The following is a 26,972-nucleotide window of genomic DNA, read 5'->3' on the forward strand; positions in this document are numbered from 1 at the left end:
TTGATGACTAAACATGAAAGGAAAAAAATAGATTTAGCAAAATTGCTCACTAAAAAAATGTTCTCAAAATTCATTATAGGCTAAACTACACAAAACTTGGAGTTCTGTGAGCATTGCTTTTGAGACTTTAACAGAGTATACAAAAAGAATGGGCATAATTACAGTTTACCAATTGGGCATTATATATAGCTAGGGCTAGCACTTCTGTCCAAACAAGAAATCAAATGTTTTCTCCAGTCCCTAGCAGTTCATATTATGCACAAGAATGTACACCGGTAAGTGACAACTAAAACATGTTTAGCTCTGAAAGATCATCCATGGGTATTTCAAGGCCAATACAGTCGTCGTGTTCTTGTAGGCCATCATCATCAAAGTTGAACCAAGAATTCAAATCCTGAGCTCCACCGATATCAGGTGCATCATCTAGTCCTATCTGATCAATGTCGTTTAATGGCAAATTTGACAAGTCTGCAGATTCCTTGGGCTGTCTGGGTGAATTTAAAGGAACATTACCCTCGATTTTCATCTTTCCATTAGCGTTGCCCGATTCTCCAGAATTCAGAGGCATTACTGGTTCTGAAAACTTCTTGTTGTAAGTTCCATTCCCTGATGTAGACAGCTGAGCTGTCTTCTGTTTTGGCTTTGTTTTGGTCTTGCGGTCGCCCTTTGAGTTGCCCAGCGATAAGTGCCCAGCTTTGGGAATTTCATTTCTCGCTGCTGAATCCCGATCTCTCTCGCTTCTTTTGCCTTTTGCACCACCCAGAGTGGACGTTGCCCGAGAGGCAGTGCCACTGACATCGTCAAGCAATACTTCTTTTTTCTTTCCTCTGTTTGAAATTGGCCCGGTTCTAACAAATGCCTGATCAGACTGGTGATTAGATGTATCACGAGAATCCATATCTCCATCAGCACTGCCAATGAAGGGCCCTGAAAGACAAATTAACACAATAGTTGGTTGCGTTATTCATAGTATTTCGTCGCCTGTCATCATTACGTAAAGCATATACAGAGTAACTGATAGCACACGCAGAATACCAAATAGGTGGAAGTTTAAGGCAGAAAGTAGACTGGCTGAAATGAGCTGCTTAGTCAAATCAGCATTTTTCGTAGATTAAAAAACCTAATAGACAGGGTCTTAGCATGATTAAAGGCGTTCATTTTTATCAACTGCAAGGACAGTATACCTGTTAAAAGCTCAGCCTCAACCATCTGATGAGGGGGGGCAAAAATAATGTCCCTAAGTGATGGCTCGCTAAAGCAACTTGTTCCTGATTCCTCAAACTTCCTACATCTAGCTAGTGTTCTCCTCGCATAAGCCAAAGCCACCTGTCTCGACACCTTAGGAACCCCGATTTTGGCAGCAAGACTTCCTCGAGTAGCCTGTTTATTCCAAAAGGTTAAAAATATTTCATCCTACGAAATTCATGCAATGTAAGAAAGGACAGCAGTAAACCACTTTAAAAAAGAATGTCAAAATGAAGAGATGATTTTTCATACTGCTCATGCATCCATATGGAAATGTTAAAAGTTATAAATTACCAAGAGCTTTTTGTAAGCCACCTCAACAAGTTTATTCATTGCAACCTGCTCCGGGTCCCTGGAATACAACCAAATTGTATGTCAATGTCAAACATAGTTTCAAAAAAATAAATGAAAAAGGAAATTTCAAATTAAGTTAAAGAACCAAGGGGTCTTTTGATGAAGTCACACCATTATGGCAGAATATACACTTCTGAAAAAAAAGGAGTTTAGCGATCCCGAGTATTATCAAGGGTGCATTCTCCGATGAGGAGTTGACTGTGCACGGGATCCAATTGGAGGAAGGATATGAATGGGGTATAAGATAGGGAAAAACTACTAGGACTGAGGCGTGTTCTGTATTTTTTGGTTTTAAATGGAATATATATAATTTTTACTTTTTAAGTCGAATAAATTAAACGACGTATATTGTTATTAAATTTAATTTAATAAATTAAACGACGTCGGTTTAATAGAGAACCCAACGTCTATACTCTTGTATAGACGCCGGTTTAATAGAGAACCCAACGTCTATACTCTTGTATACTTGTATAGACGTCGGTTTAATAGAGAACCCAACGTCTATACTCTTGTATACTTGTATAGATGTCGGTTCTTTTATAAAATCGACGTCAAAGGTATTTATTATTTTAAAAAAAAAAAAATTACATTAGTTTGGGCATAACCGACATAATTATGGTACTTTAGACGTTGGTTAGCGAACCGACATCTATAATTTTATATATTACATCGGTATTTTTTACATCACTTTAATAATCGATGTAAAAAGTAAAAATGAATAACTAATGTAAAAGCCTATAATTGTAGTAGTGGATTTTTTGGATATATTCATTTGAATAACATGTATATAAATATATATAATTTTTACTTTGAATTCTAATATATGTGAAATTTCAAAATCTGATATCCGGACCAAACTTGTATTACGATATAACATAACTAAAAATATCTGAACCAATAATCTATATATTGAGTTCAATCAAAATCTAAAACTTGGTATTGAGTTCAATTATTCTAATTATTACTGCAATCATTACTTAATAATGTCAATTTTTTTAATTGTTATACACTATTATACAAATACGAAAAGAATACACAAATTTTGATTTTTAGTTAAAAGGAACCAAAAACGCCATCTCCTTGGGCGTGTTGTTAAAAAAAAAAAAAATAGAACACGCGTTGCTCTAAGTAGTTTTTCCTTCTCAAATAAACCACCTCAATCTTTCCCATTTTGGGATTCCAAGAATGCACAACTCTCCGGGCGGTTAATGATTCGTATTATCAATGGGTGGCTGACATTAAGGGGATGATATTCTACAATTAGCAGTCCCCTATTTAGTAGAAGTCAACTTTCCCGGGAACAAATTTTTCCTTCATTCAAGTTCGATTTTTGTGGTGGGATTATAATCCCACCCCCTACCTGAGACTATCTAATCCCACATGAAAGGTAAGGCCAATTTCACTATTCCTGAGAACGAGTATTTTTCTTCAATCCTGTTCAGATTTTTGTGGTGGGAATGTGGGATTATAATCCCACACCCTACCTGAGACTATCTAATCCCGCCTGAAAGGTAAAGCCAATTTCACTTAATCCTGGGGCCAAAAAATCAAACCAGGGATGGAATTAAGGAGTATTGGACCTAGGGTCAATAACTGAAATAGGAAGAAATTAGATGGCAATGACAAAAACGGGAAGGTTTTAAAAAATGTACAATTTTGGGAAAAACTCATTTGGGACATGTGTTTCTTGTCAGAAACGCATCTCCTAAATGCGTTCCATAAAAATTCAAAATGAATTTTTTTTCGCTAAAATACAAGAACATAACGTATAATACGAGAGACGGTGATGATTGAGAAACGCGTATCCCACATGCGTTTCTTGTATTTTAGCGAGAAAAAAAAAAAATCATTTTGAACTTTCAAGAAACTCATTTGGGTGATGCATTTCTGACAAGTGCCAAATGAGTTTTTCCTAAAATTATCTATTTTTTAAAACCTTCCTATTTTTGTCATTGCATTTTCTTTCCTTTGCCCTTTGGAACTATCCTCCTCAAACCAAACAGCCCTAAATGTTAGTATTAGTTAGGTGAAGCCCATTTCACTTAATCGTGGGCTGAAAATCTGAAATTATCAAACAAAGCATGGGATTAAGGAGAACTACTGGACCTATCCTTCCTAATCCCCCTCTTAGTCCCACAACCGTAAATGTTATCCTAGAACAAAAAATCTTACCAGCAATCCACATCTTCTCTGCCTTCCATAGTCTTGGCCATTTTATCCAGGCGTGTCTTCTTTCTACCAATCTACAGCCATTAAAATACAGAATTCAATAAGATGCACACTCTATGTCAAATTGAGTGCAAATATAGCTTCAAAAGAAACACCATATTTAGAAGAAGAATACAGGGTTTTGCATAAAAACTAAGTTATTGATATAATTTGGTAAAAAGTGGAGCTAAAAAACATGATGTAGGTTGAGTCTGATATGAAATAACCTGTTGACTCAATCCCCTCTCTAGCTGCATAATTTCTTGGTTGATCATGTCATCTTCTTTATCCTCTAAACCAGGCTGAAATAGACCCCAAAATAGGGAGGAAAAGTTCAAGTTAAAGCAAACACAAGTACAGATGAATATGTATACGCACAGACAAAATATATATATACTAAGCATTATGATAAGAGAAGCACACCACAGTTTCTACACAAAGGCCGAGACTTTGCAGTTCCAGCAAGAGTTTATCATTAACAGGCATTTGCGCATATTGGTGATCAAAGGAGGAAATGTCAAAGCTACTTGTCAATGAATTTTCTGGACAGTCGTCATTACATCTAGAAAGGTCAACCAACAGTCTGGCATCTGAATGTGTATATCCACTATCACCAAGCAACACTTCTGTACTACAAGGAGGATCCTGAGCACGTGTGCTATTGCAAGAATTATGCCCATTGCACTGAGCGAATCTGTTTGTGGTTCCATTTTTCTGTAACTGAACAGATATTCTGGACTCACATTCAAACTCCATCCCTCCCCTGTTTTTATTTCCAGAATCAACAAAAGGGGATGCATCATCAGGTGAATCCTTTTCAAAACCATTTTCCTCGTATACTTCAATGTCATCCTCCACAATGAGAGCTGATAATACTCTCTGATAAAGTGAAGTTTCTTCGCTCTGTATTCTGTCAGAGTCTAGATTTGCATATAACATGGACTCTTGGAATCTATCTACAACATATGATGTATTAGCTGATTCTTTTGATTCAATTGAATTCTTCTTGCATCTATCTTGGTCATCAGAAAGAACATCAGAGGCGGAAATCTCATCTTGCACATTATCACCCTGAAAAAGAAAGTATAGTTAAAACAACAACAGAAGCAATTTTTTGAACAATATGTTGATAAATTGTTTCACATGTATGTCCAGCTCATTAATTATCAGTACCATTCAAAATTGAATTAATTGAAAAAAAAAAACACCAAAAAATTATAAAAGTCTTGTAGAAAATCTTGTCATGAGAGTTAGAAAAGAAACAGAGAAAGGACAACTGGAAAGACAAACTCTTCAGTTGCTCCACAACTAAAAAGACGTAACAGAGTGGAGATGAAAAAATAAGGTAAAAAGGTTTGAAAATTTTCTATGCGATTAATTGATGCTTTAAAAAAGAGGTATTAGTCTCCAGGAATACCATAACACCATTATTGGAGCATGAAATGTGAGTTAGATCCGTATGAAGTTCCTTGGCTGATTTCAACTGATTGAAACAAAATGAAACTTGATTAGAGCTCAGACAAACTATCAAACAGATGCAGTAAAGGAAGGCATCTTATGGTTATTATGAATTTTCTAGTTATTCTGGTTATCACCTGCTCTAATAAGTACGTCTTCTCTTCTGAACTGACCATTGTAAACAAGGATTCCACTTTCTTCCAGAATACACTTGAACAAGCATGAACTACAAAAGCAAGAAACAAACCAAAAAGTCGTCAGCATATACAAAATTGGCATTTCATTCCCTTATTTTCCACCCCATATTCAAGGATGGTGCAGAGAGGTATGTCATAAAAACACTTACTATTAAAGTTGTAAGCAGACTTTGCAGCTGATAGGAGTTCCTCCTGATCATCATCTGATTCCCCTGAAACAAAACACAAGTGCAAGTTATATGTTTGAGCAGAGAAAGATTGAGAATTGGATTTAATGCTGCCTTCCTCTTCAGCCAACATAGTGGCCTGACAGTATTGCATGTCATACCAGAATTTTCTTCAGTTTGGAAGCTAACACTAATATAATCATATTATGCATATTGAAACAGTGTTAAGCGACGATAAACAAACCTAAAACAAGTTTAGACTCAAAAGACATGCTCACATGTGCAAATGGGGACCTCACAAAAGACAACAAGCTGTTCAATCTGTTTAATAAACTACTCTTGAAAACTGTTAAGGCTAAACAAGTGTTTATAAAAGCCTTAGAGTCCGAATCTAAAATGTAAAAGGAGTTGCAATGAAAGAGGAAAATAATTCAAGAGTTCTAACTGGAAGGAAAACTTTAAAAAGCATCCTAATTGAAAAAGAGAATCCTAATCCAAAACGGAAAACCAAATCGCAGTCCTAATTGGTCTGAGCTCCTGGACTCCTGCATCATATATTAATGCATACACAACTTACACAAGCTGTCCATCACTCTCTCTCATATGAGATACTTATGAGGTCCTTGTACAACTAACACAGTTAAATATGCTGAGCCACGTAATCTTTTTAATATTTAAAAAAATTAAATAAATTCAATGATCATAAGAAAGCCATCAGAAACCATAGCTGACAACAGCATTCTTTTTTTAATTTTCTCATTTAATTTAATTTTAAAAAATACAAAAAAGCTCATATGGCATTGCCACATCAGCACACTTGGAAATGTAAGTGCTTATCTCATTTCCACATAAGCGTAGTTAACAGTTCAGTCTAACAGTGTTCCATTTTCATCCTTAATTATACCAATATGTAAAGTGCATGGACTAAATTGAACAAAGTAGTAAAGTATAGGAACCTGCAACATAACAGAATTCAATTTTCTTTTTCTTATATACATATTTCTTTCTTTTTTTAACATTTGAGTAGGGGAGTAAGCAGGACAAAAAAGAGAGGGATGTCTTGTATAGTTGTATGAATATAAAAGCTGAAAATATCTTTTGTGTTCAGGATAAATAACAAATTTATAAGCATACCAGTGAAACCTGGGGAACCACCACTCACTGGAAGCCCAAGACGAGAAAACCCTTTCTGTTCTGATTGCTTTTTCATAGGTCGGCCTGACTTACTGCCACAATACAAATAAAGATGATGTCATAAGAAGATTGAAGGTATATTAAAAGTTTTATCAATAAATACAAAAACATATTTGGTGTTAACAGAAAAGAGACAGCACCTGCAGTTCTTATCAGAAGCAGGCCTCATACCCCGAAGTGGCTTGGGCATAGATAAGTTATCCAACTTCTCCCTAGCAGGAGAAATATCACCTCTTGCAAATGACGAACCTCTTCCACTGCGTCCTTGTCTTCGTACACCATCACCAACGTTGTCTTTGACAAGTTCATTCTTCTTCGTATGTGCCATAGGAGGTCTGGTATTCTGAATACCATTTACTGTTTTTTCCTCTCCCTCACTATTGACTGTACCTTTCTCTTTAAATCTGTTTTCACCAACACCAGATTCTTCGCTTTCTGATAATCTGCCAGGGGATAAAACGCTCTCAGGTTTGACTTTGAAACTTTGGGTGCCACTGGTTGCCCCCTTTGATAGAAGAGAACCATTTACTGTGTTATAAGTTGATCTAGCACCAAAATCAGAAGGAGAACATCCCTCAGACGACATTTGCATCTCATCATTGTTTGAAACTGGAGATACAAGATTAACCCTCCTTGTCCGAGAAATTTTTTGAGGCCTCTGTCCAATCCATTGAGTTATGGGTGGTGAGGAGGACCCTGCAGGCAATGGGCGCTTGCGATTATTGGCCCCACCTATACAAAGGCTTTTATTTAGATTAGATGGCTGATCCCAGCTCTCCAAAGTTCCAGGTATACGAGGAATAGTAGGGGATGAATTATTTCCAACCACCAAACCACTTCGTGATGCCCTTGATGCCTTTCCTTTTGTTATTGGACTGGGACTGGCAGCATGACTCTCCTCACAACTATTGAGTCTACAAGTGGAGCAGAAAGAGAAGCAGTGAGCCACACTGATAAACTGAAGATTAAAACCAGAATCCATGAAAGTAAGGTTAAAAAAAAACACAACACACACACATAAGGCAAGTTATGTAAGCCATGCTGAAAATATGACCCATTAGAGATCTAGAGCGACCAAATACATACTTAATGCTTCCTTTTGCTAAAGCTTTCTCCTTATTTAACCCAGCAGTAAAACCCCTAGAGAGAGGAGATTTTTCTCGTTCATTTTTCAGTGTGGCACGAGCACTAGTAGTAGACAAAGTACCCTCCAACTTGCTATTGCCACCAGCACCACCAAATGTTCCTGATCTGCCAATGAGAAGGAAACCATATTAGGTTAACACCATACCAATGATAAAGTAAAAACCAGAATGGCAAAACAAACTAGACTCTCAGACAACAGATTCAATTCTCAGTTTACCATCGTTAAAATTGATCATTTAAAAAAAAAAAAATTGAACAAAACATTATTAAGTATTATCATTATTACTAATTTAAATACAATATGCATGTTAATCAATTGAAAGATAATTTTCTGTTAAAAGATTGTGATTATTGATGTCCAAGTTTATCTTTTAACGCACACTTTTACACTTGTAGCAGGAAATTTTAAATGGTAGCATCAATGCCAGATGCCAGACTCTTTCAAAATAATCTGAACCACTTTTTCCATATTTAAGTAGAAATATTTGAAACATTTCTAAAATGTAGTATGAAATTGAAGAGACAAGTATTGTGACTATTGTCATCCAAATATCCAATAACTCCTTTATAGCATCAAAGTGATTACCTCAAACTATGTGGATCACAAGATGATAACCCCAGTTCACTGTTAAATTTATGATGCACATTTCGTTTCGGTTCGCCATCATTATCACTGGGTCTTGAAGTGACAGAACCAACTGAGCGTTTCCTTTTCATTTTTTTGTCCCAGCCTTCACCTCCTGCTGGCAATCTGCGAATCTTTTCTTCAGCCGTATCAGTTGATGCATTACTTTGTTTTACTTTATCTCGGTCTTTTGTCATTAGTAACGGCTGCCTGGGTTGACCATTGCCCCGGAATTCAGACTGAAGGATAACACAAAAAGGAAATTCATAATTTATTTCAATAAAGATGACAAAAACAACAAGGAAAAATTTTGTGTGTGGTTGATATAGGAATCAGGAATTCTGCTTCAGTTTTTCTTTTTTGGGTACAAAGAGATATTTTGTTAGCCAAGCAAAGAGGAAAAAGCAGTACAACATGCATTAATATAAGTAAAATAACAACAAATTAATAACTCGAGAATAACACTTTGGTTGCTAAAATGTGTCCAGTACAGGTTAAAAAGAAGAAAGGGAATTAGGAGGAAGAAAATGAGCCATGAAAAGAATTCACATGTGTAACAGTAATCACTAAGCAGAAAATCCACATTTCGAAACATGTATGCAGTTCGCAACTTGGCTAGTAGAGAAACACGAAATGAGATACAGGCTGGTAGTTAAGGTAAAGTGCTAAACTGCTAAAGCTTTATTATAAATCAAACAATACCTTTAGAGACATGTAATGGCAAGAATAATTACAGTAATTTAAACAATCCACATAACAGCATTATTTCCACCCAAGCATCACCTCTGCAACAAGTTCTACACTTCTATTTTCATCCCAAAAAATCAATTTTAAAAAAGGAAAGAAAAAGAAAAACCATCTTTTTGTCATCTCCATGAAGGGGGAAAGTAAACAATAGATATAACTTAAGCATAAAAGTCTTCTTTTGCTTTGTTTGTTGAATAAAGAGAGTGAAAGTTTAAGGATAGTAGTTGCTACAAATTCAAAAAACTCAAATTGCTGTATATTAATTACAAACCCGAGTTTCTGCCACTGATGTGCGAACACGCTTATTTAGATTAACATTTTTAGTGCGATCCTCTGTCTTCAGAGTCGCTTGATCTGAAAGGCCTCTATGAACCTGAGTTCCCATCTTTAAATTCGAACTACCTGATCTTTCATTTGTCAATGCCTCATTACGTAGCTGCTTCTTTGTGACTTCACCAAATTTATTCAATTTATGCAAGAGCTCGTCAAACTTTTTTGCTCTGCCACTGTTAAAAAAAAAAAAAAAAAAAAAAAACAAAACAAAAACAAAAAGAAAAGAAGATGAGAACTCAATATATTAAGCAAACAAAACTAAATACTATATGACCCAGAAGGTAAGTAAATCAAATATCATGTTTCTAAAAATTATCAAAGATCTACCTAACACACCAAGCACAAATTTTAAACCAATATATTAAGCACACAAAAGACAATATATAATCCGTTACCACTGTTAAAAAAATCGCGCCTAGGTTCTAGGCGCCGATCGGCCGCCTAGAATTTCACCCTATCATTGTTCTAGGCGCCCGGCCGCTTAGGAGTCGACTAGGCCGCGGTGGATTAGCTATTGTTCCTTTAAAAAAAAAAAAAAAAAAGGTTATTTCGCTCAAAACGACATCATTTTGAGCGAAATAAGCCTAAATCGTTCAAATCGGTCGCAAACCCAACAAATGTAAAGAAAATTCAAAATCAGCTACTCTAATATTGATACTGTGAGTTGTGACAGTGAAGTTGTGTTTTGATTTTTTAAATCTTTATAGTACAATTTACAATTCTAGATGTTTTTTAGGTTAATATTTAATATTTTAGTATTAACTATTAAAGTATTAAATAGTTTCTAATTATCAAATCTTTAAAAAAATTTATTAAAAAAAAAAAAAAAAAAAAAAAACTGGTGCCTAGCGCTTTTGAAACCTTGTCCGTTACACAAATCAAATCTCTCTATTTGAACTGATTGTCTGCCAATGCCCCAAGCAGAAATCCTAGGTCTCAGAGGACATAGATAAACAGAATAACAGATTGAGCTTTTCTTATAAGTGAGAATAACAAACTGATTAAATGACACCAGTCACACCACCTTGTTCCAACCCTTGAGAAGTATCTTAATTACAAAAGGGACAAATAAGATAATCATCTCAATGAGTAAAATAAAAGACCCACTGACAAGGATACATGGGGGGTTGTTGGAGCCTGGAGGATGGAGAAGGAGGATACCTAGCTTTACCACATGTATCTGCAAGATTAGCTCTTAAGCGTTTTACCTCCTCTGTAGACACAGGAGGAGAAGTCTTCAAATGCGTAGCACCAAAAGCATTATCTTCTAAGGTGCTCCCAACTGAAATTCCAAGAACCCTCCTTAATTCACCTGACCGTGGATATTTTTGATCACCCATCTTAATTTGATCCAATGTCAGACATTGTGACAGCGGAGGCATCTCCCCAGTTCCCGCACCACTGATACGAGATGTAACCTTCCCATAGCCAAACATCCGGCTGTCAGCACCACCAGTGGAACCAGAATAATTGCCTCTCTGCCCATTGCTGAAGTTGCCTGCAAAACCCGAGTCCGGGCTAGCAGGTGCTTCAAACCTAGACTTCCCGGACATTATAAACTCAACACTAACAGATCATGTACCTAACAAAAACAGCAAATTGGTAGTTTCAGCAAAAGTAATCTGTGGAAACAACAGCAACTAAATTTAGAATGACAATTATTACCGCACAATAATACAAACTGACCCTCATTTGCCAAATGGAAATGGAAGGCTACCACCCTAAAGCTGCTCCTAAAAAAACCCCTTTGCTAATAATCATTCATTAGTTTATACACTATAGTTCTCTAGCATTCCATTTATCAAGTTGAAACTAGTCAAGATAACATACATAAAGGTACAATAAAAAGCCACCTTACCCAACCGGCTTAAAATAAAGGTACAATTTTTACGCAAATTTTGATGATAAACAAAGCAGAATCCAGGAATCAAACATGAAACAGCAAAACGTAGGCGCCAGTCAGTGTATCTTTCAAAATAATTAATTGTGCTCAAGCATAACAAGAACGAAAGTTGTGGGAGAAATTCACGGAGCTGGAGCGACAAAACTCAAATTGAAATACAAAAGCACACATAACCCACCAATCATACCACTTCAACTCATATTCAAACGCAGGTCACAGCAGCACGAAAATTTAGGGTTTATCCAAAAACCACGCGAAACATAAATTAAACGCCGAAACAGCAGATATGATCGAATTCAGCGACCGAGGAATCAAATTTGTATCAGCATTCATCAATTGAAGAACTTGATAAGAGAAACGGACAGAAATTAAAGAGAGATATTGGGAAAGTACCGACTGTAAATGGTGGATTGATTTTTGTTTTACTTTATATCTTGTTCTCCCCTTTAATCCTCTTGTCGCTATGGATTTCTAGGGATTTAAGAATTTAAGAATTAACGTAATGGTGAGATAGCAGCCAATCTATGTAACGCATAAATTCATATTCCTAGTATGTTGGAGTAACATATATATTAGGGATTTAGGGAGGGTGAAAGATAAAACTTTGCGTGAGTGTGTGACACATCACACTTCTTATCTTGAGAACGTTATAACGTTATTATTACAAAATTTTCAACTTTTCAGTAATTATAAAATAAATTTAAAATAAATATTAAATAGGTCATTCAACTACACACCAAAATTTAATTAAGTTACTAAATTCAAAAGAATTACAATTGGATCTCTAAACAACACAAATTCTTGCAATTTAACCTAAAATAACTTGTTTACCTCTTAATATGCTGACGTGTAGATTTCTTTATTTAAAAATAATTTTTAAAATTTTATTTTAATAATTTTAATTAAATAATTATTTAAAAAAAAAAAAAAACAGTCGGAGACCCCTTCCGTCTCCGGCCAGTCTTGGAGAGCCTTTCGTCTCCATGGTTGACCGCCTCCTTCCAGCCATGGAGATGAAGGGTTCTCCATGGCTGGTCGGAGACGAAGGGGTCTCTAACTATTTTTTTTTTTTAATTTTAAAATAATTATTTAATTAAAAATTACTAAAATAAAATATAAAAATTTATTTTTAATTAAAGAAACCGACACGTCAGCATATTAAGAGGTAAACAAATCATTTTAGGTAAAATGACAAGAATTTGTGTTGTTCAGAGATCCAATTGTAATTTTTTTTAGTTCAATAGCGGCAATTTATATCATGCACCAGGGCGCGCATTGCATTCGCGCCCTAGTGCAAAACGACGTCGTTTTGGAATTGTTTTTTTTTTAAATTCCGCTTTCCTGTGTCGATTGTTAATTTTCTTAAAAATAATCTCATGTTTCAAAAATATACATAATTATATACTAAAATGCACAAAATTGTATAAAAAAATATACACTTTTTTTGAAAAAATAATACACATAATCTAACATAATACATAATACACATAAACTTTTAACATAATACACATAAATTTTAAACATAATACACATAATATTTCTTGTTTCGGATGTACATAATTGTATACAAAAAATGTACATAATTATATAAGCAAATGTACATAATTGTATACCATAATGGCATAATGTACATAATCGCGTCAACTTCCTACACACTTAACAAAACGACGTCTTTTTGAGAGGCGTGGGGTGCACAGTGCTGTGTGCGCTGTGGTACAAAGTATAACGATTGTTCAATGACCTAATTGCATTTTGGTGTGTAATTGGATGGTCTATTTGACCCTTATTCCAATAAACTCCGCTCTTAAAAGTTTCAATTATTATAAAATTGTCTTACATATTCTTTTTACTAAAATCATCAATCATTAATGAATCATAACTGTTAGATATATTAAATATAATATAATATATATTAAATATATTATATTTAATATATCTAACATTTGGTATCAGAGCTAATTAGTTTATTGTTAAACCAAGAGTTAATTAGTTTGTTAATTAAATTAAGTAGTGGGTGGTGTGTATGCAGTATGTGGCTTAGTGTATGTGGAGTACATGGAGCATACATTCCTAATTTTTAGCTTTATTATTATTTCTCCTTTACTATAAAAAGGCTGTGTATCAATCTTTTTCAAACATCAATCAAGTGAATTCAATTCTCCTTCTCTCTCTCTCTTCTCAAATATATATTATATATATATTATAGATATATTATATTATATTTAATATATATTATATTAAATATATTATATTTAATATATCTAACATTTGGTATCAGAGCCAGTCAACCTTTCAACCCCGAGATATTTTTCGTAGTGAAATATGGCTGCAAATTTCAATATTGTATGGACGGGTCCCAAATTGGACGGGAAACTCGATTACAATTATTGGCAAATTATGATGTCCACACATTTGCAAGCTCAAAATCTTTGGAGCTTTGTTGATCCCGGTCTACCCGAAGGAGCTGATGCTGGTGCTATACGGCGAGATAAATTGGCCTTGGGTCAGATTCACCAAGGTGTTCATTATTCCATTTTTGGGCAATTAGCTCGTGCTCAAACAGCAAAACAAGCTTGGGACATCTTAAAGGTGTCACACAAAGGAGTTGATCGGGCACAGAAGTCTAAGTTGCAGTCGTTGAGAAGGTTGTACGATAATTGTGAGATGACCTCTACAGAAACAGTAGATGCGTATTTCACTCGTCTTATTGATATGGTGAATAAAATGAGGCTATATGGAGATACGATTGAAGATGGTGCAGTGGTTGAAAAAGTTCTTCGAACTATGCCGATGATGTATGACCATGTGGTGGCTTCGATCACAGAGTCACACAAAACCGAGCTCTTGTCAATTGCAGAGCTGAAAGGTATGGTAGAAAGTCATATTGACAGGATTGCGTCAAAATCAGAACCACTAGTAGAAGAATCTTTGAAGAGTCAAGTCACCCTTAATGTGACTGGCACTAATCAAAGAGGTGGAGGATCTGGTAGAGGTCGTGGAAGAGGAAGAGGAGGTTCTAGTGGAAGAGGTCGTGGTAACTTCAACCAAGGAGGAGGACGTGGTAACTCCAACCAAGGAAGAGGTGGAGGTAATACCAAACAAGGTAAATTTCCATTTCATTGCTACAATTGTGGCAAGTATGGGCACAAGATTGCAGATTGTTGGTATAATGAGGACAACAATCGTGGAAATCAAGCAAACATTGCTGAAAACACTGCTGAAAAGTCTGGTGAGAGTTCTGAAACTTTACTTTTAGCCAGCGATAGTTTTTCTGCAGATAAGAACATATGGTTCTTGGATACTGGGTGTAGTAACCATATGTGTGGGAAGAAAGAATTGTTTTCTGAACTGGATGAATCAGTCCGGTCTGAAGTGACATTTGGCAATAAGTCAAAAGTGCCAATTTTGGGAAAAGGTAAAATCTCTATTCAGTTGAAGGATGGTACTCACAATTTTATATCCGATGTGTTCTATGTTCCTGAAGTACACCAAAATTTGTTGAGTTTGGGTCAGTTGTCAGAAAAAGGATATAAGATACATATTGCTCAGGGGTGTTGTACCATTGAAGATGCTAAAGGAGTTTTGATTGCAAAGGTAAATATGTCTCAAAATCGACTATTTCCTTTGAAAATTAAGCATACTCTCCTTGCTTGCTTTAATTCTGAAGTTTGTGATGATAATTGGTTATGGCATATGCGGTTTGGGCATTTTCATTTTTCTGGATTACACTATCTTGCGAGAAAGGAACTTGTTTCTGATTTACCTGTTGTGAATGTCCCTGATCGTATATGTGAGATTTGTGTGATTGGGAAGAAGCATAGAGATCCCTTTCCCGTGGGCAAGTCAAGGAGAGCTACAAAACAGTTGGAGATTGTTCACTCAGACCTGTGTTCGTTGGAGGTTCCCTCACATGGAGGTTGTAAGTACTTTATTACTTTCATTGATGATTTCAGTAGGAAAACATGGGTTTACTTTCTGAAGCAAAAGTCTGAAGCATGTGATATTTTCAAACAATTTAAGGCTTTTGTTGAAAAGCAAAGTGGTTATGAAGTTAAAATCTTGAGAACTGATAGAGGTACAGAATATATTGCTTGTGATAATTTTCTGAAGGAAAAGGGTATTCAGCACCAAATGACAGCCAGATACACTCCGCAACAAAACGGAGTGGCTGAGAGGAAGAATAGGTCTATCATGGATATGGTGAGGTGCATGTTGAAATCCAAGGATCTGCCTAAACCTTTTTGGGCAGAAGCTGTTGCTTGTGCTGTCTATGTGTTGAATAGGTGTCCAACTAAAAGTGTCCGTGATAAGACGCCCGAAGAAGCTTGGAGTGGGAGAAAACCCTCTATCAAATATCTCAAGGTTTTTGGATGTTTGGCATATGCACATGTGCCAAATCCGTTGAGAAAGAAGTTGGATGATAAAGGTGAGAAGTGCATATTCATTGGTTATAGTGACGCTTCAAAGGCTTATAAACTCTACAATCCTGAAACTAAAAAGGTTGTTATAAGTCGTGATGTCACTTTTGATGAATATGGTGCCTGGGATTGGTTAGCTAAAGATGAAAGTTCAGTTGTTATTCCTGCTGTTGAAAATATTGTTGAAGAGCAACCAATTCCAGATAATGTCCAGTCTCCTTCACAGCCAGAATCGTCAGTTCGGCGATCTCAGCGCGAGCGCCACTTACCAGCTCGCTTGCAAGATTATGTTTTGGGTCATGATAATGACTTGTCGGATGAAGAGATTATTCAATTTGCTCTTTTTGCAGATTGTGACCCTTTATCCGTTGAGGAGGCTGCTACAGAAATTCATTGGCTTAAGGCGATGGATGAGGAGATACGTGCCATTGAAAAGAATGGTACCTGGGAGTTAACAGATTTACCTCTTGGGAAGAAGCCAATTGGAGTAAAGTGGGTTTACAGAACGAAATACAAGTCAGTATATCCAACTTGAAGACGAAGACATTTCTTAAATTGAAGAAGGAAATTGGGATGACCAATATATCCAACTTGGTTTAAAGGAGGCAATGTTATAATAATATTATTATTATAATTGTTAAACCAAGAGTTAATTAGTTTGTTAATTAAATTAAGTAGTGGGTGGTGTGTATGCAGTATGTGGCTTAGTGTATGTGGAGTACATGGAGCATACATTCCTAATTTTTAGTTTTATTATTATTTCTCCTTTACTATAAAAAGGCTGTGTATCAATCTTTTTCAAACATCAATCAAGTGAATTCAATTCTCCTTCTCTCTCTCTCTTCTCAAATATATATTATATATATATTATAGATATATTATATTATATTTAATATATATTATATTAAATATATTATATTTAATATATCTAACAATAACTGACGGTTAAGATCGATCAATCATCACTTTTTGTAAGAGGACATTGTTTTCATTTGATCATACACACATGTATAGGACAAGATCAAATGAGAATATAATATAAAATCCCCTCCATGAGGATCATGTCCAGCATGTTGATTCAACCCTCTATTAAAGATTAAGTCATTTGAGTTTGGGAGACCTTCAAAGAAATAACAAACTATACATACAACCACTTCCTTGAAGATCAAACTAGTTCCGGGAGCCCTTTAGTGAAATGTTAACTCTTCAACGCATCCAATTGAAAAATCAAAGGATTACCCAAAAATCTTTTACCCAAATTTAATACTTGTTGTAACCAATCTTAAATTTGAACATATTTTGCGTTTATAATCGTTTTTAAATGTAATATTGCCAAAAAAATTAAATTAATTAATTACCAAAAAAGAAACATAGTAACTTCTTTCAACTGTTATTGATATGAAATGTAATAAACTAATAATAACGAGTTTAACTTACTGGTTTAGTAGATAGAAATTGGGATAAGAGACCGAGATATGAATCTCGGCAGCGGCAGTGTGGTATTATGCCTAAAGTTGACAGATCTCTTGTGTGCACCAAGCATTTTGCCCTTAAGCTAAGTTACTGAGTTGCCGTGATTTACAGGGTCAGGTGTGATGAGCCAAGGTTGGGGATTCAACCTTTTGGAGGAAGAAGATATTGTAATGATAAGATTTATTTTTACATTTTGATTGTTTTAAGGGTAAATAAAGCTATAATTTTTTAAATATTTATTTTTACACAATTATTTATATATTGTTTCAAAAGAAATAATAATCATTTTAATTTGTTTTTTTTTTAATCATCAAGGAGTGAAACACCTCAAAAGAAAAGCCTACTTCATTACCATATATAAAAACATTTTTAACTCAAAGATAAAAACAACTATATTTTGTTCCTTGAAGATATGCCTCAATTAGTTTTTTAATCAAAACAATAGCTTCAATAAACCATAATGGGAAACAAATTGTTAGATATATAACACAAATTAACAATAGACTCAAGCGGTATACCATTCTAAGACTGACAATCTTCCTAGCACCCCTTTTAGTTAAAATATGGAAAACAATATTAAACAAACAATTAACATAAAAGCATGACACAAAATTAAACGAATAAAGTAACATACTACACTAATGGACTAAGAAACCAACATAATACCAACAAGATTGTTCCCCACGCAGGACATTACACAAATTGACACAATCAAACAAGACATGGACATTCTCAATACCTTTTCCTTTAAGCCACGAGAGTGCCTCCTTGCAAGCCCACACATCTCCTGCAACTAGATCACCATTGCACAAGATTGGACTGCAAGTTACCGCTTCAAACTCCCTATCAGCACTGTACTGCACGCCACCAAATCTCGCCTCTCTATAGCCCGGGACACCGATACATCCACGAAACAATGCAAATCACGCTCACTTGGCAGCCCCCTATCCAACTACTACTCGTGACGTGCACCAATGACCACCAATTAGCTTTTCTATCTGGAAGATTCAGATGGAAGCCGTTCTAACCTAGAACGGTTTGAAGAAAGCTCTAGCTGGGAAGAAGAAGAAACTAGCTACAATGACAGATGAAGATTAGGAAGATTTGGATGACCAGGCACGTTCAACCATTCAATTGTGCTTGTTTAAAGAGGTTCTGCGTGAGGTGGTAAGTGAGACGACTGCGTTAGATTTATGGTCCGAGCTAGATTCTCTTTACATGACCAAATCTCTTGCGAACACGCTGCGCCGGAAGGAGCGTTTGTACATAATTCGTATGACAGAATGTACTTCTATTAAATCTCACTTGGATGAATTCAATTCTATTTTATTGGACTTGGAGAATATTGATGTTGTATTTGAAGATGAGGATCGTGCTGTTTTATTGATTGTCTCTCTCCCTAAATCATACAAGCATTTCAAAGAAATTATGCTGTATGGTAATAGTAGTGATGCCCTTACTTTTGACAGTGTTAAGTCAAACCTATTGTCCAAAGAAATGTTTGACTTACAAATTAAGTCTGAGGACAAAGGTGAAGGTTTGACTGTAAGGGGTCATTTACTTCAAACAAAGAGTAGCAAAAAAAAAAAAAAATCTAGATCCAAGTCCAAAGGACGTAATTCCAACAAATCCTGTAAGTACTGCAAGAAGCACGGTCATGATGTGACTGAATGCTTCAAGTTGAAGAACAAGTAAGAGAGAGTAAAGAAGTCCGCTGAAGCTAGTGTTGTTGAAAGTGATTCAAAAGGCGATGTTATGTTATCTGTTAGCTCCGGTAACAAACGAAGTGAAACCGAGTGAATTTTGGACTCTGGTTGTACATTCCACATGTGTCCTCACAAAGATTGGTCCGTCTCTTTGGAACCGGTTAGTAGTGGCGTGTCTTGCTGGGTAATGATACCCAATGCAAGGTTAGTGGAATTGGAAGCGTGCATATTAAAACTCATTATAACATTATCAGGACTCTTACCAATGTTTGATATATTCCTGATTTGAAACGCAATCTGATATCCTTGGGCACCTTGGAATCTCTGGGGTGCAAGTACATAGCTGAAGGTGGAGTTCTGAAGGTCATAAAAGGCTCTTTTGTTCTCATGAAAGCTTCCCGTTCTAGAAGCTTGTACGTGTTGCATGGCAGTACTGTGACAGGTTCAGTAGCAGTATCCTCATCGATGTATGATGCGGATCTCACTCAACTATGGCATATGCGTCTAGGGCATATGAGTGAGAAAGACATGCATAGCCGGAGCAAGAAAGGTCTCATAGGTGATTCAGGTACGGGTAAATTACAATTTTGTGAGCATTGTGCTTTTGGGAAACAAAAGAGGGTTAGTTTCTCTACTACTACACACCGTACCAAAGATGTATTGGAATATATACATTCCGATTTATGGGGATCGACTAAATTCCAGTCTATGGGAGGTTGTAGATATTTTATGTGTGACACCCCGTAAATCCAAACACTAATCGGGGATTAATTGAAGAACTAATCCAAGTTTCCTTGCTAATCTATTTCCAAAAATCCTAAAATTTAATAGTCAAAGGACTAGATTTTGACTAGTCACTTAAGTTAAAGGGTTGTACCTTGTGCTTCTTGAGTTGTGTCCTTGTTCCCTCTTCTTTCCAACATTAGTAAGGGTAGGAATGTCTTTCTACCTAAGAATTGTGATTCAAGCTAACCTAGCAAGACTCTTTCATTTCATTCACCCTTCACCCTAAAACACAAAAACTCTAGCCTCTCTCTAGAATGAATTAGCTTCTTCTCCAAGCTAGAAATTGAGCATCCAAGTCTTGCAAGATTTTCTCCCAAGATTCCTACTTTCTTCATCTTGAGCATAGCGAAGGGTAAGATCCTTAGCTTTTTGGTGTTTCTAACCTCCTTTTAGGTGTCTTTTTCTAAAGTTAGGATCTTTGTTGTGTTTTGTTATGTGTAAGAAGTTGGTGTGGAAGAGGAGCTCTAGGAAAGGCTTTTAAGGGTGAAAAGAGGAAGTTGTTAGGCTACAAAGGTAACCCATGCTTTACAAAACATATTTTTTTTAATTATATGATGATTCTTGGCTTCTACTTGTTGTTCTTGTGTTGATTTGTGCGATTTGATGCATTATCTTGTGGTGATGCATGTTTAGAGCTTGTTCTTAGGGTTCTTTAATGCCATTGCTTGGCTATTTCTTGGGTTCAAGTCATATTGTTGTTGTGTGTGAGATTTTGGGTGTTTTGGACTTGAACTTGGCCTTGTTGTTGAAAATCCCCGAAGGGATATCTTTGGAGTACAGGTACGTACCCGCCGGCGGAACAGCGGGCAGAGGCCTACCCGCCGCCCCACCCGCGGGGAACCGGTGGTTCGTGGGTGTGTACCCACGGGCGGAGGTCCACCCGTGGCCCCACCCGTGGGGTACGTTATGGGTGTTGTCCGGGGATTTGTTCCCCGTGATTCTTTCGTCTCGGTATTGATGTTTTGACCTTCCATTGTTGTTTTAATGGGCTATTTGTGAGTCTTCTTGATGTTTCGTATGTCTAGAATGGTGTGTTAGGAATCCATGTAGGATTTGGTGTCTTGAATCATGCTAAGGGTCCAACTTTGTGATTCGTTGGGCTAACGTGAGTCTTGAATGTTCTTTGGAACTACTTTTGGTTTACCCGCTTGACAAACATGCTAGTTTGATGTTGAAATGCTAGTATGTGTGGTTTGTTACTTCCTATTGGGATTGGCAACTTGTGTTGACAATCATTTGATGTTAGATTGTAATCCTTTGATGTTGAGTATGGTCTCATGTCTTTATTGTGATCTCTTGATTGATTCCTATGATGTGATCGTATGCAAATCGTTGTACCCTTTGTTGATACTTGATTGAGGCTATTGTTGAGCCTTAGTCCTCTTGGTAATGATGATGACCTTGTGTGACTATGATTGAGATTGGTGGTTTGTTATTGGAGCTTTTCTCACATGTAAGTGGTTGTGTGAATGAAATTAATGGTACCCTCATGTAATGAGAGTTCGGCGGTAATGTGGGTGGTTGTTGGAGGGGGGACGACGGTCCCCGGAGGCATAAGGTTGGACTTAGAAGTACAGGGTGGCACTAGGAGGTAATGGTTGGAACTGAAATAAGGTAGGGGGTAGCCATAAGGTTGGAACAGGGCATAAGGTTGGAACTATGATACTTGTGGCATGTAGTTGTCACTGTGGCATGTAGTTGTCACCGTGTGAATGTGTTTTCCTTGCTTATGAGCATGTCTTGATGTATTCTACTTTGTGATCAGTAGGATGCATCTTGAGTTCTGTTGTCTTTCATGTTTGGAGTCTTGTTGATGTCGTGGGGATGATGATCCTCGTTTCTTTTGAGAGTGTTTGATGAGTCTTGGTGTTGACTTCTCTCTTTGGTTTTAAAATGATATATATTGTATTCCCGTTCCAAATGGTTTGATTATATTTATCTATATATGTTATTTAACGCGTATTGATGGGTTACCAGCAATATTCGCTGACCGAGTGTTATCCCTTGATTCTACAGGTTTTGAGTAGGTGCTGAGAGCACTAGATGTGGATCGCTAGATAGAGTAGCTACCATGTTTAGACGTTACCTTTTGTTGGCCTGTGTGCCTAGTTTAGCGGCTTGTGTGCCTAGACGTTTACTGTTTTGTTGAGTTGATTGTTTTCCCACCTGTGCACCTATGTTTGAGATAGGTGTGACATAACACTTACCGATTTTTTTATAGCTTCCGCTTTCTTTATGTCTTGATGATTAGATGTTTTCCTTTGAAATTAAGTTTTTAAAAATGTGGTAAAATCGGGGGTGTTACATTATGTTTGTTATTGATGACTTCTCTCGTAAAGTCTAGGTCTATTTCTTGAAACACAAAAATCAAGCATTTTCTATTTTCAAAAAGTAGAAAATACTTGTTGAGACTCAGACATGGAAAAAATTCAAGAAGCTCAGGACAAACAATGGCTTGGAGTTCTGTGAGTCAGATTTCAACGACTTCTATGTGACAAATGGAATTGCAGGCACAAGACTTTGCGTGGTAAACCCCAGCAGAATGGTGTTGCCGAACGTATGAACAGGACTCTGTTAGAGAGAGCTTGTTGTATGCTCTCTAATGCTGGGTTATGGAAACAGTGTGATTTTTGGGTCGATGTCGTTTCTACTACATGCTATTTGGTAAATAGAACTCCACATTCGTCCGTCGATTTCAAAATTCCAGAGGAAGTTTGGTCAGGTAATCATGTTGACTACTCTATCTTAAGAATTTTTGGATGTCCTACATATGCTCATTCCAGTACGGGAAAATTAAACCCAAGAGCTGTCAAATGCATTTTCCTTGGTTATGCCTCTGAGTCAAAAGGGTATCGTCTATGGTCTCCTGATTCTCAGAAAATCATTCTGAGTCGAGATATCACTTTTGATGAAAATGCATTACTTTCTTCTAGAAAAGATCCTAGTACAGGTGATACGCAAAATACTAGTGAGAAGGTGGAGTTTGAGTTCAGGCCTATTGATAGTATTATTACCACTGATGGTAATACTAATGATGATGCATCTACTAGTACCGCGCCTCTCGTTGAGCCACAACGAGAGTATTCCATTGCTAAGGATCGGGTTAGGGGGACAGTTAAAAAACATACTAGGTATACTAGTGATGATGAAACCAACTTGGTTGCTTATGCTCTTTCAGTCACACAGGAGGTTGATGGTGATCCATCCTACTATTCTGATGTTATTCCTATTGCTAAGATCGAGTGGTGCTTGAGTTTAGTCGGCTATTCCAGTTGTTAATTCCCACATTGAATTTGATCCAAGGTGGAGATTGTTAAGAAATAAATTATGTGTGGCTCAAATTAATGCATCAAGACCATTTCACCATGTTTGCGTCGCATGCGTGTACACGTCTCCATGTACAATTGCAGCATCCCGTTCTTGCCGCATATCTCTTGCCCACTCAATCTGCATGGCCGCATTTCTCTCGTTTTCTTTTTAGTATAAATAGGATGCTTTGCTTTGTAATTAAATGCATCAATTGTAATTCATTCTTTTTGTCTTATGTCTTCACGTAGACACACACACACACACAAATATATATATATATATATATATATACATACATATATATATATATATATATATATATATTTATTATTTCTTCTCAATTCCTTTTTGAGTTATAATATATATATTTTCTTTATTCATAATTTCTTTTGTCATTTATATATTTTCTCTATTATTTAACTTTTATAATTCTCAATTTGATTATTTGCTTCCGCATTATTCCACTATATTCCTAACACTTTATCTAGGCTAATATGCAATTATTGCTTATTTTAAAATGCATTATATTTTCTGCCTTGGTTTTTAAATTTCATGGTCACTAATTTCTCATTACATGTACTATTCTACAATGACTTGATCTTCCACGGGGAGCTTGCATCCATTTACAAATCCCCAAAGAGTTTGTCGTAAAATTCAACAAACTCTTGAAGGAATGGGAAGCCTATGATATTCACAATTTCGTTGTGCAAACGTGTCGCATGAGGTTTAAGTCGTACAAGCATAAGTACATTATGAAAGCGAACCACGACACTTTGATTAGTGTTACGAATCTAGATGAATCTGATTTTCCCAAACACATGTTCAAACTCAAGGATTTTGGATCGTTGAAGGCTCCCAGAGGAGTGGATAGCAATCGGCTAATTGGTAAATTCCTCTTTAAATTTTATTCTATACTGGATGTGTTCTCATTTCTTTTTGTTATACTAAATTTCTAATAGTATATTCATGAATGAACATCTAAAGTCTTTTGTTTGGTCCTTTCAAAAAAAAGAAAAAAAAAACTTTTGTTTGGTTTTCGCAGATTTGATTGGCCGTGTAGTTTCGATTACTAAGCCAAAAGTTATCCAAGTTAATTCAAATTCCCAAAGGTTAATTGATTTTGTCATTGAATATGTATTTGTTTAAATGGCCTTTTGATGTGTTTAAGTATAAATTTAGGCGTCATCACGTTCATTGTCGTTTTTACTCAGGGGGAGTCGGCTCACGATTACCATGTGAGACGAGTACGTGGATTCTGTCTTGCCTTACTTAATGCTGATTTGGTAGATCCACTTATCGTTATACTACAGTTGTATAGAGCCAAGGTGAATGAAGGAAAGTAAATATCCAGTGGCAGACATAAATTTATTTGATTCGATTATAACTATTTAAAATTGTTTATCATATTAGATTGTGAGGTTAGGATATCCAGTTTCTACACTGCAACAAAGATTCTGTTTAACTATGAATGCCCTGAGTTCCTCAATTTCAAGGAGAGGTATTGTGACAGTTCAATTTTTCCCACTCCGTATCATATTTTATTTCAAACACGTTTGATAATTTTGGGTAACCCGTTTAAATCAGTATGCCTAGGTTCTTGACTCCAATACGAAGTATAAGCTCAAGTTCAAGAATGACTGGATCTGGATCATTTGAAGCTTTATCGAGTGAAAATGTCACAATTACATCTTTGAAGGATATTTATGACAACAAGAAGGTAAAAATCCAGGTTTAGAGTTTATATTGAAATCATTTGAAAAGCCACTCATTATATTTCTCACGTATTGTGTAATTAATTTTTAGGTCAGAGAATTTTGGGTACTTGGAGAAATTCTAGACATAGAAGGCGAATGGTACTTCAATGCTTATAAGAGTAAGGGGTGTGGAAGGAAGCTTCAAGACTATACAGACCAAATATACTGTAAGGCATGCGATAAACACTGGCTATGCAGAATAATTAAGTACAAAGTGGTGATTGTTGTCTTGGATGACGACCAAGATGGCCATCTTATACTTTGGGACAATGTTTGCTCGACATTGTTAGGAGTTACTACTAGCGAGTTGTTGGAAAAGTATTATGAAGTATGTGAATCCATATATCTTAGCAATCAACTATACAGTTTTGAATGTATTATTATTATCCCGTGTATAATATTTTTTTTATCTGTTTTGGTTGACCTAGGATGGTTGTATGCCCAATGAAATTGAAGGCTTGATTGGGAAGACAATGATGTTTAGGATTGTCACATGGAATGACCAATTTAAATATAGTGGTAATGCTGCTTTTACCGTGCTTGGAGTGAAAAAAGACGAAGCTATCGTGCAGACACATCAAGCCAAACTACTCAATAAAGGTGATGAATGGACAGTGGTTAGGAAGCTTGCTGATGAAACTGAGTTCAATGCGAATTTAGAACAAGTCCTCATTAAACATGTTTCTGCCTCCTTCAATAATATTGTTTTGACCCTACTTTTTTTTTAATAATTAGTTTCATCCAGCATATACCACCACTGGAAGCTACATCTTCGTCACTCCCAGAAGTCATCTTGGTTGATAAGCGCACTTCCGAGCAGTAGTCTTTAAAGAGAACAAATGTAGATTGTTCATCATCTTCAAAGGGTGTGAAGAAGCCTAAGATCGAACCCATAAATTAATTTCTTATTTCCACACCATTAGACTACGTTTCTCTTTTTCTTTGTTTAAGTGGAGTAAATGCTTAACAGATGGTTTATTCTGTTAGGATTTAAACTTCGGCATAACTATTAACTTATACACGGTAAGAAATATAGCAAAGAAATAATTTGCAGTCATCATATGTATAGGTATATGTGATCAAAGAATTAATTTGCGGTTATCATCTGTGTAGGTATACACTAAGTGAAGAATTGTTCTAATAGTGTATGCAGAAAAAAATGGTTACAAGATGGACATGTGAGGAACATCTGTGTTTAACCCTAAGAATAAGAGGACATTGCATGTGGATGGTGATTCTATTAAGGGCATGCAAACAAAAAAGTAGTTTAGGATCACCAATTTGTAGGGTACTTCAGTCTAGGAAGAAAAACAAAATCAGAAACCATGACAGTGTATTCTTTATTTTTCCATGCCAACACATCAAGATCTGTTTTCCATTAAAAGTAATGACATAAAAACATGACAACCAAATTGCAGATTGAACCTGAATGGTATGTGGTTACCTGCTTATACCTTGTCCATTGATTGAGATATTGAAATGATGAGAGAATCAAAAGAAGACCAATAAGGACAACACGAGGATCCTAGAAATAAGAAAAAGAAGAAAAAAATTGTTACGAAGGTAACTAAAATACAAAAAGCTAATAGTCGTAGAGGAGGTTAGGAAGAAGACACTCACGATTTTGTGACCATAGTGATCACAATAGTATTGTGCTGTATTGTAGAATACCTGACAAAGAGGAAACATCACTTCAGTGTCCCACATCATTATCAGCCAATTTACAAGTTCAAACAAATTGGTTCCAAACCAATTTTTGATTTCCCCCTCATTGCAGAAGTTAATATGTCAAAAAGATTTCATGCAGAACTATAGCATCTTTTATTAGAGTTAATACCCAATATAGTCCTCGACTATAGTGATTTTACTCAATTTAGTCCTAAGTGACTTTTTGTACTCTATTTAGTCTCTGACTTTAATGGTTTTACCCACTTTAGTCCTCTGTTAAA

The 26,972-nt window shown here is 36.0% G+C and overlaps 1 protein-coding gene and 2 long non-coding RNA genes across 6 annotated transcripts; 1 reads left to right on the forward strand and 2 right to left on the reverse strand.

The window, feature by feature from the left end:
- Positions 1 to 12,121, reverse strand: LOC109176882. 4 transcript variants are annotated; one of them, XM_019326279.1, is made up of 17 exons: positions 11,756 to 11,964; positions 10,836 to 11,256; positions 9,613 to 9,847; positions 8,556 to 8,833; positions 7,910 to 8,074; positions 6,964 to 7,737; positions 6,764 to 6,855; positions 5,612 to 5,674; positions 5,403 to 5,491; positions 5,225 to 5,290; positions 4,231 to 4,878; positions 4,035 to 4,109; positions 3,772 to 3,842; positions 1,540 to 1,597; positions 1,185 to 1,380; positions 248 to 927; positions 1 to 202 (listed from the first exon to the last, which is right to left on the reverse strand). In XM_019326279.1, the coding sequence occupies exons 2-16, from the start codon at positions 11,225 to 11,227 to the stop codon at positions 287 to 289; spliced, it is 3,843 nt and encodes a 1,280-aa protein (XP_019181824.1). In that variant the 5' UTR covers positions 11,228 to 11,256; positions 11,756 to 11,964; the 3' UTR covers positions 1 to 202; positions 248 to 286. The 4 variants fall into 4 exon arrangements, with proteins under 4 accessions (XP_019181824.1, XP_019181825.1, XP_019181826.1 ...); XM_019326280.1 differs by lacking the exon at positions 11,756 to 11,964 and adding an exon at positions 11,971 to 12,121 and having other exon boundaries at positions 1 to 927; XM_019326281.1 differs by having other exon boundaries at positions 1 to 927; positions 11,765 to 11,964.
- LOC109176888 lies at positions 2,911 to 3,760 on the reverse strand. Its single transcript, XR_002053479.1, has 2 exons — positions 3,582 to 3,760; positions 2,911 to 3,179 (listed from the first exon to the last, which is right to left on the reverse strand). It is a non-coding gene; the product is annotated as an uncharacterized LOC109176888 (long non-coding RNA).
- LOC109176887 lies at positions 11,444 to 26,972 on the forward strand. The gene is made up of 3 exons (XR_002053478.1): positions 11,444 to 11,455; positions 15,016 to 15,019; positions 26,852 to 26,972. It is a non-coding gene; the product is annotated as an uncharacterized LOC109176887 (long non-coding RNA).

The sequence above is a fragment of the Ipomoea nil genome, unplaced genomic scaffold, assembly GCF_001879475.1.
Source record: "Ipomoea nil cultivar Tokyo-kokei standard unplaced genomic scaffold, Asagao_1.1 scaffold0761, whole genome shotgun sequence".
NCBI lineage: Eukaryota > Viridiplantae > Streptophyta > Magnoliopsida > Solanales > Convolvulaceae > Ipomoea > Ipomoea nil.